At 36.6% G+C, this 21025-nt stretch overlaps 1 protein-coding gene across 7 annotated transcripts; it reads right to left on the bottom strand.

Moving 5' to 3' along the window:
• Window positions 1-200: 200 nt before the first annotated feature.
• LOC306879156 (protein polybromo-1-like) lies at window positions 201-16654 on the bottom strand. Of its 7 annotated transcripts, none has more exons than XM_079431923.1 (30): window positions 16527-16654; window positions 15633-15778; window positions 15421-15518; window positions 14514-14661; window positions 14164-14322; window positions 13920-14036; window positions 13763-13831; window positions 13180-13278; window positions 13006-13091; window positions 12841-12932; window positions 12479-12686; window positions 12239-12380; window positions 12060-12142; window positions 11677-11956; window positions 10835-10940; window positions 10058-10721; window positions 8565-8776; window positions 8213-8407; window positions 7906-8063; window positions 7451-7693; window positions 7218-7363; window positions 6950-7107; window positions 5485-5668; window positions 5120-5327; window positions 4605-4803; window positions 3742-3822; window positions 3037-3201; window positions 2425-2483; window positions 2136-2340; window positions 201-967 (listed from the first exon to the last, which is right to left on the bottom strand). In XM_079431923.1, exons 2-30 carry the CDS (start codon window positions 15765-15767, stop codon window positions 804-806), a joined length of 4863 nt encoding a protein of 1620 aa, XP_079288049.1. In that variant the 5' UTR covers window positions 15768-15778; window positions 16527-16654; the 3' UTR covers window positions 201-803. The 7 variants fall into 7 exon arrangements, with proteins under 7 accessions (XP_079288049.1, XP_079288051.1, XP_079288047.1 ...); XM_079431925.1 differs by having other exon boundaries at window positions 14170-14322; window positions 16527-16615; XM_079431921.1 differs by having other exon boundaries at window positions 16335-16550.
• Window positions 16655-21025: the final 4371 nt, after the last annotated feature.

Raw genomic sequence — 21025 nt, 5'->3', positions numbered from 1 at the left:
ACGCCAGTCATTTGTGGGGTAAACATTATGAAAAAAATTGTATTTAATAATTGATTCCTACTTTAAATTACTATTCATCTTTTTAATTAGTCGTATTTAAACATAATCTGCATCGGTTTGGTGGGCCTTGTGTTACAGTGGTGTGGTGGGTGGAGGGGCTGGTAACCCAATCCTCTCACAAACATGTTTTAGACATACTTGAAGCACACTTTATGCATTTGAAATGCTGTTTATTGGTGAAATTGAGACAATTTTGTCCTTAATGCAACAGTTCAAGCATTTCACAGGCTTTTTTTTTTAGTAGGTACACAATGAAAAAATAACAAATTACATTATCGTTAAAATAAAGAGGAACTCGGCTTATTTAGCCTCTGTATAAAAAAGAAAATATATTTATAAACTGCTGCTGTGTTCTCTTACAACTTTTGAAGCCTTTTTGTACATAGTGGCCATAGCCAGAGAACTTTGTAAGGATTGATGTTTTCAGCAATATAAAAATGATGTGGTTTAACATAGCGCAACCAAAATTCATTTAAAGTAACAGTCAACGTGACATATTTCAAATCCATGTCAGTAGTTATAAATTGATGCATGAGTGACTTAATTCCAGTGCGTCGTACTTACCTAAATGTGGCCAAAACCTTTATTTCTCACACACACACACAAATACACACACAACTAGGAGATTATTGCTGAAGCATTTCTGACAGTACATAATACTTTATCACATTGTGATAGGAAAGATTTGGTAGGAGAAGGCTTGCATAAATTAGAGTCCTGAGAGTTGGGGATAAAATAAAGGTTTAAAGGTTGTACGCCTGACGGATATTGAGCGTGTCTTTCATCATCAGGTCTCGGAGTCGCCATAATGCGTCGGCCATCGTGGTGTGAGCACCCTTGCTTTTTAGCCAGTGAGTAGGGAGACGGCTCTCCTGCTCCCTGGTGAGCCGACAGTCTTTTCTTTGTGCTGAAGGAATGAAAATTAGAAAAAGCATTTTTAAAACATGCATCATTTGGGATAAGGCCACTAAAACTGAGCAGCAAAATTGGGTCGTTCAGAGATGCTTTGGCTGTAACATCACAGAAGTCACTTACAGACAGAAGACTTAATGGTGCAGCCATTTTTATGAAAACAATCATTTAAATTACTAAATTATGAATGTTTTTTGTGCAAGACACCATGTATACCATATACTAGCTACATATAACATCATATATGTTGCATTTATAGTAAAAATGCTACAAAAGTGTGGTATAAGGAAATATCATAAAACAATTGCTTTAAAAATTTTAATTATTTTGTAATGATTTAGTATGTACTACTATTCAAAAGTGTGGTGTCTGTAACATTTTTAAATGTTTCTGAAGTCTCTTAATTCTCCAAGGCTGCATTTATTTGATCAAACAGAGTAAAAAAATATTATTGCAATTTAAAATAATTATTTTCTAATTCAGCATATTTTAATATGTAATTTGTTACTCTGAGGGCAAAGCTGAACTCTCATTAGCCATTACTTTAGTCTTCAGTGTCACATGATCCTTCAGAAATCAAGAAAAATTAAAAAGTAATATTTTCATAAAAGCCAAAAAACATTCAAAAGAACAGCATTCATTTGAAACAGAAATCTTAAATATTCTTATAAAGAAATCTTTATATTCTTATGTGTGACCCTAGAAATGTCCTACTGTAAATATGAAAACTTAATTTTTGATTAACAATATGCATTGCTAAGAACTTCATTTGGACAAATTTAAAGGCAATTTTTTCAATATTTCGATTTGTTGCACCCTCAGATTCCAGATTTTCAAATAGTTGTATCTCGGCCAAATATTGCCATATCAAACCTAACTAACCATACAACAATGGAGCAATTTATTCAGCTTTCAGATAATTTATAAATCTCAATTTAAAAAAAAAAAATGATCCAAGTGACTGGTTTTGTGGTCCAAACCCATGTCTTTACTGTCACTTTTGATCAAACTAGTGCATACTTCCTGAATAAAAGTATTAATTTTGGTCAAATTAACATAAACCTAACTGACCTCAAACTTATGAACATTAGTGTAACTGTATATAACTTCAAAAGAAATACATAAAACAACTCATATTCAATTCGTATGCAAATCATCTTTACCCTTAAGGCTCTGGTCCCACTTGCTAATAGTGGAGGATTCAGCACTGAGGCCCTCAATGTACTTCAAATAAGCTTCCGAATGCAGAAGACGTTGGGGTTTTGGAGGCGGGGCCACAAAAATAGGCGGGGTTGGCTGCTGCTGGCCTGGTTGACCTTGACCTGGATATGGTGGAGGAGCTTGTTGTCCTGGCCCATATCCACTCATCTGGGAGGACAAAGTAAAGACAGAGATGACAATCTGCATCTGCTTTAGCGTCACCACTGAAAGCTGCATGAACATGTTCTTCACCTGCATGCCATAATGGTTTCCAGGACCAGGACTGCCGTTCATTCCTGGGCCCATCACACCTAAGTAGGAAAGCAAAACAGTTTCAATCTCAACTCCAACAAATAAGGTTGCAAATAATGTGCACTGATTGAATAAATAAATAGTTTACATAAATGTTTGTTACATTTTCCCCAAGCAAGTGGTGTTTTTATAAAACAATGATTCAGTGAAGTCAGAAAAGTGGAAGTGACAAATCATGTGTAGAAAATAGATTAAGAAAGTGTGATGTGAGATATTGAGGGGGAAAAAAGCATGTTAATGGTTTTGTGTGAATATTCCCACCCTATGAATTAGATACAACTACAATTAGACCATGCAGAAATACAGATATTATCTAGTTATAAAAAGCATTTCTTCATTTACTAAAACAATGTACAGACAATCAGCTCTGTTTCAAAACCATATAAGCTGCCTTGCTGTCCAGGCAGCTCACTAGTTTTTGGAACAAAGCCATGATTTCAAACCGAGAAAGGAGAAAAAAAAAAAAAAAAAAGATTTATTTTTTAAAATCTGGATTGGAGCTGGTCTGAAGATCTTCAGGTGGGGTTTCTGTCTAGTTGGGGTACTTCTTACCCGGATGGGGCATATCAGGGTACCCAGCCATGCCTGGTAGAAGGTAGTGCTGGGAAGGCAGCTGGGGCACCCCCATGGAATGAGGTGGTGTGCCACCCACGCCCATCATGCCCTCAGAAGGACCCTGCATAGGCATGTAGGGCGGGCCATAATTTCCCATCATGCCTTGGGTGAGGAGGAGATAGCACAAAAAGATCCATGCATTGATGACATGCAGTTGTCTAACAAGTCATGCAACTACAAAATAACAGTCATATCAATGTCAAAGAAAGTTTTAGTTTTTAAATGTGGTTAATCCAGGAATATATAAATAGAGCTCTACATATTAACAGGTTAATAATAAAAAAAAGGTTATCATGCAAAGAGAAAAGTGCAAATGTGAAAAAGAATGTGGCATTATTCAAAAACACAAAACAAGGCCAAAAAGGTTGGATACAAACAAAAGGCATTTAGTGAAATGAACTGAATTATCACTAATGGGGCACACTTTTGGTACAGGCAAGATAGAGACTTGATTGATGAGTTGAGGTTTTAGATGGTTTAAATGGATGAGAACTGTCGGAGGGTGCCCGGATGCTGCATCTGTCTCTTTCAGCAAAAGTGGGGGTGATTTGGCGTTACCTGGCACAGGTGGCATGGCCTGGTTTAACATCCCAATAGCGCTTGGGGGAGGTACCACCTCCATCATTGAGCTGACTGGGGTACCTGCTCTTGGGGAAGCCTGTTGGTGCTGCTGCTGAAGGACCCTCTCCCGTTCCTGCTGCTCTACCAGTTTAGCTGCCCGTTCTGAGAAAACATTGTTAACTGAATTGAGGCTCTTCGGCATGTGGTTGTGTTAAGCAACACTGTGAATACGAAAAAAGTTTCTATAAAAGAAATAATCTGCAAAGCATCATATGTTGTGCACGGAGGAAAACTAATCCTGGTTACCATTGTTATTCATTTCTATGGGGAAAATAAACTGCTGGCTATTTTTAAGGAGGACAAATAATCTTTTCAGACATTCAGCTGTGAGATCCCAAACACATCTCATATCTTGTGACTGAATTGGTTGTATTCATAGCAGTGTCTTGTAAAAAATGCTTTACTTTGAGTATAACTAGATATTTATCTTAATGGAATATTTTACCTTAAAATGAAAATTTGCTGACAATTTACTCAGGCCAACAGTCAGGTGCCATCAGAATGAGAGTTCAAACAACTAATCATAACAGTAAAATATCATAAAACATCACAGTAATCCAAAAGTAATCAACCATAAATGTGAAGTGAAAAGTTGTGTGTGTGCACAAGAAACACACAACTTTTCACTTCAAAATATGTTAATTGATGGACTGGAGTGGTGTGGATTACTTGTGGATTATTGTGATGCTTTTATCAGCTGTTTGAACTCTCATCCTGATGGCACACATTCACTGCAAAGGATCCATTGGTGAGCAAGTGACGTAATACTAAATTTATCCAAATCTGTTCCAATGAAGAAACAAGCTCACCAACATCTTGGTCATGTGAGGACAAATATAGTAATCGGGACTAGAGAAACTTCTCAGGAAGGGTTGAGAACGTACCTTCATATTCTGCCTTCTTAGAAGCTTCCAGGTTCCTCCATTCTGTGCCCACCAGTCGGCTTAGCTCTCCAAAGGAGAAATCAGGGTGACGAGCCTTAATAATCGACCTCACTTCACTGCTAAACAGGATGTAGCCACTCATGTTGATCTTACGCTTGGCTCCTTCCTTTTTAGACATACCCTTAATCTTTGGCATGGACTGCAAACAGGGGTGTAAAGAAAAAGTCAGCTATTGTTAAATATGAAAAAAAAAACTATGGAGAATAAAAGTTGATCAATTTAAAACTAGACAGTTGAAGATTTATGTGTGCTTGCATATTGAATTTAACTTTCAGACAACAATGGATTTCTGATAGCAATAACTATGTAATATATTTACTCATGTTTCCTTGTTTGCTAAAAAAACACTGGTTATGATGCACATATAATTGGAAAATTATTAATGTCTGAATATTCTTGTGCATGTAAAACTGGACAGGATGGGTAATGACTGATTTCTTGGGAGACTGGAGTACCTGTGGTGGAGTATAAGGCATATCCATGTCACTTGTTGTGGATGCCTGACTGGGTGGCATTGAGGGCGTCGCTGCTGCTTCATCGTCATCTTCGTCCAGGTCATCCATATCTTCATCCAGATCTTCCATGTCTGCAAACTTAGCCTCTAGCACCTCAATCTTCTTATCCAGCAGGGGGGATGGCACCTTCTGGGGCACGATGGGTTTTCTGAAAATTAATTTAGAGCATCAGTTAGTCGCTAAACCCAATCAACCATTTCGAGTCTTAGTTTGAAGTCTGGCACATTAATTATTAACAAAAGCAATAAGACTCTGGCTGTAACACATATTGCACACTAAATGTAAGGTAAGAAAATAAAAAGCACCTAAAGTAGAAGATCTCGTCATCAACGACTTTGCCTGAGAGGGAGAAGCGTTTCAAGGCTTTAAATTTCTTCATCTGCTTTTCACTCTCAATGTAGCGACTTTCAAACAAGAGAATGTCTTCTTCTGGACATTCAGTTGGTCTGCAGGACAGGAAGTCCTTAAAAGACGAGACCACACATTTGCCTGTGAAAAGAAAGAGAACGACTTAAAATATGGTCCATACTAAGTTTTCAAACAGAGTCAGTTTTTTCAAATACAAGGGAGGGAACCGAAGAAGAGAACAGAGGAATTAAAATGAAAACGTTCAAGCACTTAATCAGCTGTATAAATCCCATTTGTGGGAATGCACAGTCTTATAAGTTTCAACATGATACATTTGCTACTGGATCTGCAATAATTTATTTCACTTGGCTGCTTTTTGTTCTTACTCGAGCCAAGTGATCCCGCATTGATTCAATTATGCATTCAGGGTTCTGAGGTTGCTAAATTTATACCATAAAAATCACTGCAGATTTACACAAGAAGTAGGTCTTAATTGTATTTCCAGTGTCTTTGTGATATGAAAAGTTTCCCAGCATATTAGGCGCCTTGTGCATTTGATAGTGAAGTGAAGTAACATACGGCCAAGTATGGTGACCCATACTCGGAATTCGTGCTCTGCATTTAACCCATCCAACGTGCACACACAGCAGTGGGCAGCCATTTATGCTGCTGCGCCCGGGGAGCAGTTGGGGGTTCGGTGCCTTGCTCAAGGGCACCTCAGTCGTGGTATTGAGGGTGGAGAGAGCGCTGGACATTCACTCCCCCCACCTACAATCTCTGCAAACTGATATGAAACTAGGATTTTATTACAATTATGTAATGCCTGATCAGGATACACACACATCTAGGTTCAACACATTCCTGATGCAAGGATGGATCAAAGCTCGCATTCCAGCTCAGGAAATTCACGTTTTGTCATTTCGAAAGAAAACAGAACTCCCCTTCCCGGAGCCTAAACTTTAAACCTAAGTCTCTCTCTCTCTTCAGATATAAACAACTCGCTCCCATTTGTGTGTATGTTAAATTGTCTGTTAATGTTGTGTTAGAATAGTGAATAAAACCTTGACTTTATTAAGAAATCTTTTGTCTGTGTTATGTGATTTAACATGTCGTAACTATTTGCCAAAAAGGTCGCGTTTTACCTATACGCTCAGGAGCTAACTAACTCAATTTAACTATTTGATTTATTTTAATCGTTGGCCACGAATTAAATAAACAAAGCGTTAAGAAATAACTTGCTGTTATTAATGCTTGCCGGACAAGTCGTTAACAAGGCATAAGTTGTACATTATGATTGATAACAATTAATCATATGAAGATCAACTCTTAAGAGTGATTCCCTAAAAGCTAAATAATAATAATAAATATATGTAGGATTCATTTTCTACAATTACAATGGATTCATTCACTCAGTGCCCATACCTAAGATGCAGGTCATAGGACATGTCTCCTCCAGGCTGCTGAGGAACACCTCACGTTTGTAGAACATCTTTGTTGGCTCATGTTCTGTTTCCTCAGGGTGGATGAAGATGGTTCCAAAGAAGAATGCTGCTTCATCCCGCAACCACATCTTCTCGATTCTGTCCATATCAACCATAACAACTCAGACTAATGCTATAAACTTTTATTACTATCAATTGTGTACTTTTACAATGAGTTATTAGAGTAAAATAAGCATGATTTTTCACACCTGCCAACTCGTGGTCGCACCAGCCCATGGGAGCGTATGTAGACACAGTCGCCCAGTTTAAGCCACATATCATTGTAGTGGAGCTGTTCATAGTACTGGAATCCCGGCTCCCCATTGGCCACTTCAACTGGAACATCTTCTCGCTCCTGTAATGAGTGCAAGAGAGTATTACATGCTTAATTTAATTTAAGAAAAAAAAGAAATGTACACAAAATCAATAATTTCCTTCATACCTTCTCGATGAAGCCACCACTCTCCCCATCAGGAAGATCAGCCGCTTTGTCTTTTGCACTGACAAACATGGAGGCAACTCTGACTACAGGTAACGGAACCTCTCGAGAGACTAGTTTGACAGAGCTTGGCGGCATGGACCATATTTTTATCTTCTTGAAGGTTTTGGTCCTGGCAGTGTAGCGGGATTCACAGACATAGACGTCTTCAGGTCTAAAGCCTTCTGGTTGCAACTTAAAATACTCCTAAAACAACAATTCCACAATTAAGAGAATTAAATGCAAAATCCTTCAAGAGCCTGTGAGGAACATATTGAAACGAAAGTAAAATTAATAAGACATATATCATTAATTTGACTTACCTTGCAACACAGTCTCTCGTGGCATATGGCTTTATTTTGTGAACCTCTTGGTCATATAAATTTATTATTTAAACATATTAGCCTCATGTTACTCACCTTTACAAACAGCACAACACATTTCCCCAAGATCTTGCTGAAAGGCACACGGTTGTAGTAGTCGCTCTTGAATACCTCCTTCTCCAGAAACTTGCGGTTTGCCAAATGGAAAGTTTCCCCTGGACGATAAAACCAACATCCATACATCCACTGCTCACCTGCAGTCAACAAACATCCAATTGTTAATACAAGAAAATGGAAAAATTTAAATAAAATATATGATTTGTCAAATGGAGGTGATACGTCAGCAAAAAAAGCAATAGAGAATTAAGCAACGGCAATAAAGAAAAAGTGAGAATGCACGCACCAGCTTCATCCTTCCAGAGTTTCTCAATACAGACAATGTGAGGTAGCAAATTCGCTTCTGAAGGCTGAACATACACACAATCTCCCACGCTGTAGGTGCTGTTCTCAAAATTGCAGTCCTGACTATATGACCTTTGAGGACCTGATGGCCACTGGCTTCCAGCGGCACCCTCTGCCTTGTCCTCTTCTGGAAGAGCTATTAATCATAAAAGCAAAGTGCACATTATTACACTTCTAAAATAGACAGTGATTATAGCAGCAAGACTTTAAAGGGTATCCCAAGGTGTTACATAACTTTAAAAATGCTAAAAGCAACAGCAAAGCAATTTCTGAAAACATCAAGAGCAAAGAACCTTTTTTGTCTTCTTCCCGTTTCAGCTGGTCTTCCTCAATTTCTTGGGGCAGTTTCTCTCGCTTCTCTTGATCTATGTCGGCATGCAGATGTTTGGATGTGTAGCTCAGTGCTGGGGTCAGCAAGATTTCGCCATTCTTGCACAGCTCGTCACGGATCCTCACAAAGAAATGCTGCAACTCCACAGAATCCTCAAAGATCTCAGAATCAGTCCTGAAAACGCACAACAGCTGTAATGAATTCTCAGATTACCATTTCTAAACTTGATTTCTATTCATGATTTGTGACTTTCACAGACTGCATACATTTTAAATACTAAGTCATATTTCAAGTTTTAAAATAATATTGTTACTGATTGCATCTATTTAGAAAATATTTTAAAATAATGGCAATAATTTGCATATTGAATATCTATAATAGTCATTCAGTTGTGTTAAACAATGACTTTTCTTTTACTATACCTACTCTAAACATCATATATATATATATATATATATATATATATATATATATATATATATATATATATATAAAATTATATAATATATAATTATTTAATTTTTTTTCTAAATAAATTTTAGAAAACAGATATTATTTAACCATTATCTGTTTTTTTCCATACTTATCATGACCTGGAAATGACTAAAATCAAAAAGTTGTCTCAAATAGGAAAAGGAGGACTAAAAGTTCCTACCCTTCCATACTGCATAGGAATCCTAACATAATGAAATATGGAAAATGTATAGTGACCCTGGACCACAAAACCAGTGTTAAGTATAAAAGATTCAAAATTGAGATTTAAATAAGCTTTCCATTGATGTGTGGTTTGTTAGGATCTGACAATATTTGTCCGAGATACAATCTGAATCTGAGGGTGCAAAAAAAAATCTAAGTATTGAGAAAATCGCCTTTAAAGTTGTCCAAATTAAGTTCTTATAAATGCATATTACTTATCAAAAATTAAGTTTTGATATATTTACAGTAAGAAATTTACTAATTATCTTCATGGAACATGATCTTTACTTAATATCCAAATGATTTTTGGCATAAAAGAAAAATCGATCATTTTGACCCGCGCAGTGTATTTTGGGCTATTGGTAAAAATATACCCCAGTAACTTAAGACTGGTTTTGTGGTCCAGGGTCACATATATACACGCATACATATATATACACACATACATATACATACATATATATATATATATATATATATATATATATATATATATATATATATATATATATATATATATACAAATAAATACATTTTAAAAAGCATCAAAAACATCTCATAATGGTCCAATATATTAAATTGTGAAATGAGGTTTGAGAAAGACACAACGAGGGGAAGAGAAAACACTGGCACATTTTCTGTCATTTTTAAAGCCTAAAACCATTCCTGTTCATTTTATAGAAAGTGGCATCTTTTATATTCCAGTTTCTTTAATGAGGACAAGAATAGAAAATTTTCACACTCTTCCCTGCTGCTTACCTGTTGAGACGTCTTGCTTTCTCCAGTACCTCAAACACATGCTCCTGGAACACATCCAGTCTCCGATAGCGGCTGCGATCCACATTATTACGAATAATATCCAAAGTGAGGGGTGGGTCCTCTGGATTAGCGGGGTCGATGGCAGGAACCTCTGCCAAAGAGTCACTATAGCAGCGGCCTTCGTCATCCTGGTGGCCCATCATCGAAACAAAGAGGTTTCTGATGAGCTCACGCACAAGAGAGGCAACCGACAAACCACCCAGTCCACCTTCATCTCCCTCCTCTTCATCCTCAATTTGTCGACGGGCTTCCAGGAAGGCTCGATGGAGCAGCAGTGCATCTCGGTATATCAGAGACTCTGGCTCGTTGTAGGTGCAGGCGTTGTTAAACATAAGGATGAAATCTTCTGCTAGCGAGTCAACATCTTGATAGCGTCCCTGTACCATGTAGCTGCGTATACGTTCCATATCAATAGGACGCTTAATGGCGGCATAATAGTCAGGCAGCTCAGAACGCGATGGAAGACGCAGGAAAATGGCGCTGAGACGTCGGCCACGATTGTCTGTGAAGTTGCGCACTGCTTCGTAGAGATCAGTAAGCTTCTGCTGGAGTGGGGTGGTCTGGGTACGGGCCTTTTTAGGGGAGGCAGCAACTCCACTACGGCCTAGAAAAAAAGAAAGGAATTTAGTAGAAATCCTAAACAACAAAAAAAGTTAAATCTGAAATTCGTTTCTTTATTAGTGCATTAAAGTGTCAAATTTTAGCCAAAAAACATACGAAGCTTGAGTTTGGGAGAGCCCATGTTATCTTCCTCAGGAGGAGGGCCGAGCTCCTTTTGTTTATCCTTAACTATCTTCTCCAAGATGTTTGTATCATTATAAACCTGCAGGTAAAAAAAAATTTAAATTAAAAATTAAATGGCAAGCATAAATTTCAAATTAGACTCTTCAAATTAGATCTTTTCAATTTTAGACACTATATTCGGGTTTGAACCCACACAATTAAATAATGAAGAAATATTATTTCTGAATGAAAGGGTCCTTTAACACTGCTGTCAATCATCATAGACATACTTGTAAAAGATAAGAATGAGCAACTAAATATAGACAGTTTGGGGTTGGTAAGATTTTTAGTGTTTTTGAAAGATGTTTCTCATGCTCAAACGATGCATTTTTGAGTTAAAAAACAGTAATACATTTATACTGTGAATTATTATAATAAAAAAAAATAATAATAAATGATGTGGCAGCAAAGCTGAATTTTAGGCAGCCATTACTTCAGTTTTCAGTGTCACATGATCCTTCAGAAATCATTCTAATATGCTGACTTGGTGCACAAGAAACATTTCATATTATTATTATCAACATTAAAAACTTTTAATGATAAATATTTTGTGGAAACTGACATTTTTCAGGATTATTTGAAAAATAGAAAGTTCAAAAGCACAGCATTTATGCGTTTTCTTTTTGCAACATTATAAAAGTCTTTCTCATTACATTTTTTGTCTTTTTGATAAATTTAATGCCTCCATTCAGAATAAAAATATTTTTGACCCAAAACTTTTGAACAGTAGTGTATTACAATTTAGCATTCAGCTTGAGTAAAGTAATGATACTCACCTGAGATCCCTCCTCATTATAGTGGCGGGCATTGCGAAACATAAGCTTCATGTCATCCATAAGTGCTTCCTGATTGTTATAACGCTCAGTGCGGATATTGTTCTCGATAGTACGCAGGTCCATTGGATCTTGGATGATCTGGTAGTAGTCTGGGTAATCCTTCTTAGAGGGCTTCACCATGAAGAGATCACAAAGGCGCCGTCCAGTGCCTGCCTCACGTGCCTCAGTCACTGCAGCATACAGCATCTTCATTCGGTTTTTCTTGGTGTTCTTTTTGTGGCTTTAAGGACCACATAATGGCAGCAATAAAAAAAAAATTCAAAACGTATTACTGACTGCAAGTCATATGGATAAAAATAATGCGAGTGACATTTAAAAATTACCTTTTCCTTTTACTACTTCCCAAGTCAGAATTTGCTGTAGAGACATCTCCTTCATCGTCATCTCGAAGCTCTCTTTTCTTTTGCTAGAACACAAATTCAACCAAAAAAATAACCCTTTTTTCTCATTTCCCTGAAACACTAGGATCTTCCTGCAATGGGTTCCTCACTAGGCTACTGACCTGCGTTATTTGCTGTAACCTCTGAGCACGTTTGTATATGGAGGAGTTAGGCACGTTGTAGCGTTTAGCATTCTCAAACATTAACGTGAGGTCAGCCTCAATCTGCTCGATTCCTTCATAATCCCCATTCTTCATTTTATCTCTATAATGAACATAAAATATGGAAAGAATGTGTAAATGTTGACTGTTTTCAAACATTACGATTCAAATCATCAGATATATCACGTGTTTTATCCACACTTGATCTGTTGAAGGGAGATGGGGTTTTTGATCTGATGGTAGTAGTCTGGGTATTCTCTTCGTGTGGGCAGTTGGAGGAAGGGTTCAGCGAGAAGCAGCCCCTGAACGCTTCGGGCTCCTCGCACTGACTGGTACAACAAGAAGATTGGGTCACTTGCACTAAGACCGCAATCGGCCTCCGATTCTCCAGTGTCATAACGTACAGTGCCTGAGACAAAGTATAAGGACAGACAAAGGTAAAATCCTTCAGGTATATTAAGCTGCAGACCTTGCAAATGCATTTTTGAATAAGAGTGTTGGCAGAATCTCTCAAATGGATTGCTATAGAGTAATCTCGGACAAAGGGAACTGTGGATATGTACCTGTCAGAATAGAGTCTTCATCACTTTCGGATCCAGCCTGAAGAGCCATAGTGATGGCAGACAGCCGGTCACCCTGAGCAGACCTCCGATTTCTAGCAAAACACAGCATGTTAAAGACTAAAATATGCATTTTCAAAGCAACCAATTGAGGAAAAGAAGAAATACCTGATGCGGAGGCTAGATTTAGTGGGTTCAGCCTGCTCAATCTCAGTCCTTCTCTGGGCGAATACCTTCTTAATTGTGTTTGCATCCTTTACAAAGACAAAAATGTGTTTACGTTGTATACAAGGAGTTAAATGTTTAGGATGAATAGACAGCAAGGGTATAAAGTGCACAAACCTTGAAAACTTGTGACCCTGGCTCATTGTACGTTTTGGCATTTTTTGTCAAAATATCAATGTCCTTGGCCATGGCACTGATGGATTTGTAATGTCCTGCCTAAAAACACAACAAAATATTACTATTATTCACCTTATTTTGCAACACAGGAAGTAAACCATTTCGTGTCGATGTGACAGATTCCTCAGTGGGTAAGTAACTAGAGAAGAATAACAAAGTGAAGTAAACAAAACTATTTGCGCTAATCAGCATGTTCCTGATAACGATAATAAATTTGAAAACAAATACCAGTTTGCAATATCAAGCAGCATAACGGAATATTTTTGTACAGATAAAATAACTAGATGCACCTGACATGTTATAATAATTATTATTATATAATAACTGATATATAATTATTATAAAACTTTTGCTAAGTAAATAATCGGCATTATTATTATGAACAATTACATGTGATATTTATTACATCAGCGTTTGACAGTCTTGTCATGGTTGCAATTATTATAACAGCTCCAAATACACACCACTACACATTTTGATCGCTAAAGGCCGCTAGCATATTTTCAAAGCAAGCACCACATACCTGTATCTTCTGAGCTACAGCACGCAGATCTATTGGTTCTTTTATTACGGCATAATAGTCTGGATAATGCTGGAAAGGAAAGAATGGAGATGGGAAAAGTCAGTTGTAATTAAAGTAGCAAACTAGTCATGATTATCCACACTGCAAAATGACTAACCAATTTGGAGGGAAGTTTTTGGAATAGCTCGCTAACAAGCCTCCCTGAGGAATCAGTGCATGATACTATGGCCTCTAAGAGCTGCTCCAGTATGGCTTTTAGATAGCTTGGTGGTCTCTGTTGGGCAAAGGTGTATAGAGGAGAAAAAATTATCTCAGTTTGGATATGCATATGAATAATAATAATTAAAAACTATTAAACATCTATAAACAAACAGAAAAAAAAATCTGTCTATTTTCTTTACCACCACCTCCTCCTCCAAGGAAGCACTAGGGTTTTCCCCATCTTCACCGTCCTCATCATCCTCAGCCTCCTCTCCTTCGGCTCCCTGTAGCAGTTCATTCTTGGTAGACAGGAAGACGTTCAAAAGCCTACAGGCAGCTCTGCACTCTGCACTGTCAGCCTGTTTTAAGAGACCCACAGGTGTATTAGCATTTCTGAGTTAACGGTGGTTGTGATGCTGAACAGTTTTGCTTGTGCAATAGCTATGTTATCGTCTCTATGACTAACCAGTAGTCTAAAATAACAGACAGACTGAGCTGATTCACGTGCCAGAAACTTCAATGTTATGTGTAAATGCAAATACAAACTCACTTGATAGTAAGCTTTGGCGTTATTAATAAGCAAATGAAAGTCAGATGAGAACTGCTCTACATCCTGGTATTCCTCTGCCCTGAGCTTCTGCTGTATTTTCATCATGTCTATGGGCTGGCTTACCACTTCGTAATAGTCAGGCTGATTCCTAAACAGGAAAAATAAGAATGGAGGTTGAGGTGTAGGTTAGCGTCTACTGCAAGCATTAAACTCAGTATGGTTAATTCATCACATTGTAAAATTCAAAAGAATGATACAGAATTAATTTCCTAAAAAGCTACAAGTGTGATTACTACTCTTACTTTTCTGCATACCTTATTTTATAAAATGGATGTGTTGAGCCAGTGTTTTTTTTTTTTTATTATTATCAATGAGATACTACTATTGCATTTATTAATATTTTGAAAAAGATTTAATTTGTAATCTTCCATTTTATTTATTTTAGATAATGTTTATTTTATTTCAAGAAACAAAAATGCTTATGATTTTAGTTTAATCAAAGTCTCTTTAAGACTAAAGACTTTAAAGGTATTCTATAGTCTTTGGTTTTATATATTAGACTACTAACAAAATAAAAGGAAATTATACAGCACAATGATTTTTTTCTAATAAAAATAAACAATTGTGATAAATGTGATGTAATAAGTGTAATTTTAAATTAATTACTGTTTTTATTCTATGTTTATTCCATTAAAGGTAATAAAAATACAATGGTTTTAGTTGTAGTTGACTATAATAACCCTGAGACTAGACAATAAAGTAAAAGCAGCCATTAACTGTCCAGCATTCAGTTTTATGACTTTACTCCATTTAGAAATGAGTAAAATACTATGTATTAAAAAAACTGTAAGTGTATCCAAACATTTGACTAACAGTGTGCATTAAAAAACAAGGAATATACTCGTACCTCCTCTTTGGTGTACGAACAAAGAGCTCACAGATCTGTCTGCCTTGGTCATCTTTGTAATCTCTGACAGTGTTGTACAATTCATGGCACACAGCAATCTAAACAAGAAATAAAGTCAAAGTCAATCTGACAAGATCAGTGTTATGATCTAAACTGATCCAAACTGTGAGCTAGAGCAACTCATCTGACTAAACTAAACCCCATGTACTCACTTGATCAACAGATGGAGCGGTGGAAGCTCTCCTCCTCTTGCATCCACTGACTGGGGTGGATGAGGTGGCATCATCAAAGTCTCCTCCGCTGGCACTGCTGGAGGGAGAGGTGGCTCGTCTTCTCTTAGAGCCCATTGAAATAGTACCTGTTCACCAACAAACATCCATTTAGACTCAGGGCTTCCAGCACTAATTTATTTCCATGACTCTTCCAGTTGTATTAATAAAATGATGTGGATTCTCAGAATTATTTCATAGAGATAAATGCCTTTTGTATGCCAGGTACCAATCCTTAATATCTAAACATTTACATGGTTATACTTTTTACTGAACAAATGTCACCAGTTAAACCTAAAACGCCTACACGTCTAAAAGCTCAAGATAAAGCAGAATATTATCGAGTACAACATAACAAGGAACTCTTTACGATAACTATCGCAGATTTTCATGATTTTAAAGATGGTATTATATGTCTGTAGATCACCATATAGCATTTTCCCATAATAAATGTTTACCATACCTTTGAGCTACTTATCATAAACAAACTACAGTTGACCTGCTTAATGGAGGACAAAGGAAAGTTTAGACATTAATTCATCACCCATATGTTCATTATTTCATACCAGCTGTTAAGTAAGCCTTTAACAGAAGCGGTTATGCTTTGGACTATATGCATGTACAGTGTTGTGTAGAATAGCATACTTAGCCGCATGCTAATCTTCCGGTAAACAATCCCTAAACGCCAACAGCCAATCGACGCTCCGTGTTTCAGTCAAACAAAAGAGCGGTGTGCTCTCGTACTCACTCACTTCTCTAGAAAAGCGCACTTCGGTTTCTTATATTAATCTTGCTGAGCTTTATAAACGTATTAGGGAACAAAGGGTTTAGACCTACCCGTATTAAAATCTCGACTTTATTGGCGCAGTTAGGAAGTATCCTTCAGTAACAACACAGCGGTAACTGTTAGCCAGCAAGTAGCGTTGATAGCTAGCAAAGTTCCGCCTCCTTCGTCATACAAAACCGGAAGTACATTTAAGAAGCCATTCCTTACTTCCGAAAATGTTTAATCTCTCTTTTTTTATTGTATTTTTTTTTTTATATATAAGTCATTGTTCTTAAGGCTTTCAAGTTTGAATCGTAAAAAAAAGGTTTACATTTAGAAAATTTACATGTATGAATATGATATTTAGCTAAAAGGAAAATAAAGTTTATAAAATAAGCATCGAACAGTTGGTGTTAATATCATTCTTGAGTCTTTTAAGAGAGCACTTAAAATCTGGGTAAATTCTATGAATCAACTTGAATGCAATTTCTCTCATTTTGTTAGTAATTAAATAAAACTTTCCAAACTTTCTTCCAGGGAATATCACTTACTAAACCATTCCAATAAGAGATTACATAAGGCACAGAAGTAGACTCCATCTGAAACCAAACTCTAATTTTCTTATTGTTTTTTGACTTGGATGACGAAAGGCGCTGTTTTCCAACAAATGTTTTACAAAGATCCACTGAGTGACATGAGATTGGAAAAGAAAGAGCTCTAAAAAGCATGAGAGCTCCACGTGGCACTGCATCAGCAACAATCGCAACTCTTTCAGACTAATTCCATGCTAAATTAATGGATTAAAATTTAAGGAGCATCTTTCTAATTAAATTTTTGTTATAATAACACCTAAATAAGATATTTGATCTTTGATTTGAATATTACACATTTCTGACAAATTACATTCATCAACACAAAGTTGTTCAATTGTTGAGAGGGTAAAATTATGCTTTTCTATCTTAAAAAAATATGCGGGACTGAGTTCTCCCTCTTCGAACCATTTTTTCCTGGATCTCATATAAGCGCCCCTAGCCTTTGATAAATACAATTCACCCAATTTCATTTGCAAATCTGCAATTTCAGATTTTTCCTCTAGAGACATGCAATCAAAATTATTAGACTGAGATAATTTCATGATTAGGCTGTCTTCAAGAACCCTTCTTTTTTTGGCTAAAAGTGTTCCAACTTTTCTTAAATAAACACCTGTCTCAAACTTAAAAAGCTCCCAATTGGTACCAAAAGAATTTTGAATTGTGGCTGTTTTCCAATAGCTAGCAATTAATTCTTTAATTTTATCCTTTACATCTGGTAATTCTAACAGTGAACTGTTAAGTTTCCACAAAGAAGCTCTGCATTGGCCTGTTACATAATCTGATTTTAAAGAATTACACACACACACACACACACATATATATATATATATACAGTTGAATATATATACAAAACTTTCCATACACCTTTCAGAATCTGCTAAATGTTAATTATTTTACCAAAATAAGACAACTGAGGGACTCATATGCAACTATTACAGAAGGTTCAAACGCTCACTGATGCTCCAGAAGGAAAAGCCATGCATTAAGTGCCGGAGCATGAAAACGTTTGAACAGAATGAAGATGAGTGTGGAAAGATGAATCTCAAAAACATACAGTCATTGTTGGAAAGGGTTCAAATACACAAAAATGCTGGAAAACCAAGGAAATTGTGGGACCTGAAGGATTTTTCTGAAGAACAGCAGGCAGTTTAACTGTTCAGGATAAACAAGGGACTCATGAACAACTATCACTAAACAAAACAAAAAAAACACAGCTTTGGATCGTTCAGGTAACAACACAGTTTAAAGAATCAAGTGTATGCAAACTTTTGAACGGGGTCATTTTTATGAATCCAACTATTATTTTCTCTTGTGGACTATATGTAAACATCTTTTATGTGAAATATCTTATTCAGGTCAGTACTAAATAAACAATAACATGCATTGTGTATGATCCTTCTTATTTTGGTAAAATAATTAACATTTTGCAGATTCTGAAAGGTGTATGTAAAGTTTTGACTTCAACTGTATATATATATATATATAGAGATGTGTGTGTGTGTGTGTGTGTGTGTGTGTGTGTAATTCTTTAAAAGCTGTATATATAGGCCCTATACAGTCATGGCCAAAAATATCGGCACCCTTGGTAAATATAATCAAAGAAGGCTGTGAAAATTAATCTGCACTGCTAATCCTTTTGAACTTTCATTTAAAAAAATCATAAAAATCTAACCCTTCATTGGATAATAAGAATTTAAAATGGGGGAAATATCATTATGAAATAAATGTTTTTCTCAAATACATGTTGGACACAATTATTGGCACCCCTAGAAATTCTTATGCATAAATATCTCTGAAGTATATTCCCACTCATATTCACAATTTTGAGCACTCCAGGGTGATTATGAACATGAAACAGCCATGGCTTCCTGTTTCACAGAAATATAAATTGGAGGGTAAACAAAGCCCAAATTCCCTTAAACATCCATCACAATGAGAAAAACCAAAGAATATATTTCTGATGTGCAGCAAAAGATAATTGAGCTTCACAAATTAGTGAAGTGGCTTTAAGAAAAGAGCTAGAGCAGTTAAAATCCCCATTTCCACCATCAGGGCAATAATTAAGAATTTCCAATCAACAGGAAATGTTACGAAACTACCTGGAAGAGGACGTGTATCCATATTGTCCTAATGCACGGTGAGAAGGAGCATTTGAGTGGCTAAAGACTCTCCAAGAACCACAGCTGGAGAATTGCAGGAAATAGTTGAGTCTCGGGGTCAGAAAACCTTAAAACAAAAATTGTCAAACAGCACCTACATCACCACATGTTGTTTGGGAGGGTTTCAAGAAAAATTCTCCTAGCTCATCCAAAAACAATCTCCAGCATATTCAGTTATCAGACAGGACTGGCACTTCAAATGGGACTGGCTTCTATGGTCAGATGAAACTAAAAAATTAGCTTTTTAGCAGCAAACACTCAAGATGGGTTTAGTGAACACGGATAAAAAGTACCCCATGTGTACAATGAAATATACTGCTGTATTTTTGATGATGTGGGACTATATTTCTGCTGGAGGTCCTGGACATCTTGTTTAGACACATGGCATCATGAATTCTATCAAATACCAACAGATAAAAAATCAATAAGTGACTGACTCTGTTAGAAATCTTATAATGGGCCTTTGTTTGGATCTTCCAACCGTACAATAATCCAAACACAAACCTCAAAAACAACACACAAATGGGTCACTGAGCACAAAACCAAGCTTCTGCTGGCCATTCCAGTCCTCTGACCTGAACCCTGTAGAAAATAAGTGAGGTGAACTGAAGAGAAGAAGCACCAACACTGTGAATCTGAAGGATCTGGAGTGATTCTGGATGAAGGAATGGTCTCTGATCTCTTGTCAGGTGTTCTCTAACCTCATCAGGCATTATAGGAGAAAAATTAGAGCTGTTAAACTGGCAAATGGAGGTTTCAAAAAGTATTGAATAAAAGGGTGCCGTTAATTGTGGCAAATGTGTATTAGAGAAAAACATTTATTTCATAATGATATTTCCCCCCATTTTAAATTATTATTATCCAATGAAAGGTTAGATTTCTGTGAATTCTTTAAATAAAAGATCAAAAGGATTAACAATGCAGATTAATTTTCACAGCCTTCTTTGATCATATTTACTAAGGGTGCCGATATTTTTGGCCATGACTATATATATATATATATATATATATACACTAGAGACAAATATATATACATATATATACACTAGAGACGAAATTTAATAACTACAGAAGGTGACACAAATGTATGTGTTTTAAATTATTTGGTTGGATTTTTATTCATTATATTTTATTATATTGAATCTATTGAGTGCAATTTTTGTCCTGTCATTCGGCATTGTGGTCCAGCAGGCGTTTTCAAAACTCATCTACTTACAAAACTTAATAGCTTATAAATCTTTGGGTTTTGCGAATAGCACTCGGGAATAGTATCGTAGTATCCGGACTGTATCATTATATTGTCAAATGAAAGACGCCTCCTCCAGTCGCTACTTGACGTCAGGGTAGATCCCGCAACTATTGCATCGAAAGAGAATTGCGGATAGATAAAGAGGCAGAAGAGGACCATCCGTCCGTAGGAGCAGACGATCAGGTATCGCATTTATTTGAAGTTTTCCTGGAAGTCAGCGGTTAAGGTGTATGTACTGATTTAATATAGTATCAGAATCTTCTGCAATGCCACTGTAAGGTTTCATGTGTGATGTGGGCAATACAAAAGTCCATGTTGCACATTAGGATTCTGTGTAAGATAACGTTGATTTAAAACAAACATTTTATCTGTTTTCAGTCAATTCATGTTAATGCAATTCATGGTAGCAACAGACTCCTGCATGCGCATCTATGCGCAGTGTTTGAATACACACACACACATTCATACACGAACAACATGCATCCACTGGCATAGCGCATTGCTTGTTCAATGACTCGAGATGCGAAACACTTTCAGATAGTGGTAAGGGGTTTTGTGCATTGCAAGTT

This window comes from Barbus barbus (genome assembly GCF_936440315.1).
Source record: "Barbus barbus genome assembly, chromosome: 13".
Lineage (NCBI taxonomy): Eukaryota > Metazoa > Chordata > Actinopteri > Cypriniformes > Cyprinidae > Barbus > Barbus barbus.
The sequence above is the reverse complement of the archived record's forward strand: the minus strand, read 5'-3'. Positions and strand labels throughout refer to the sequence as shown.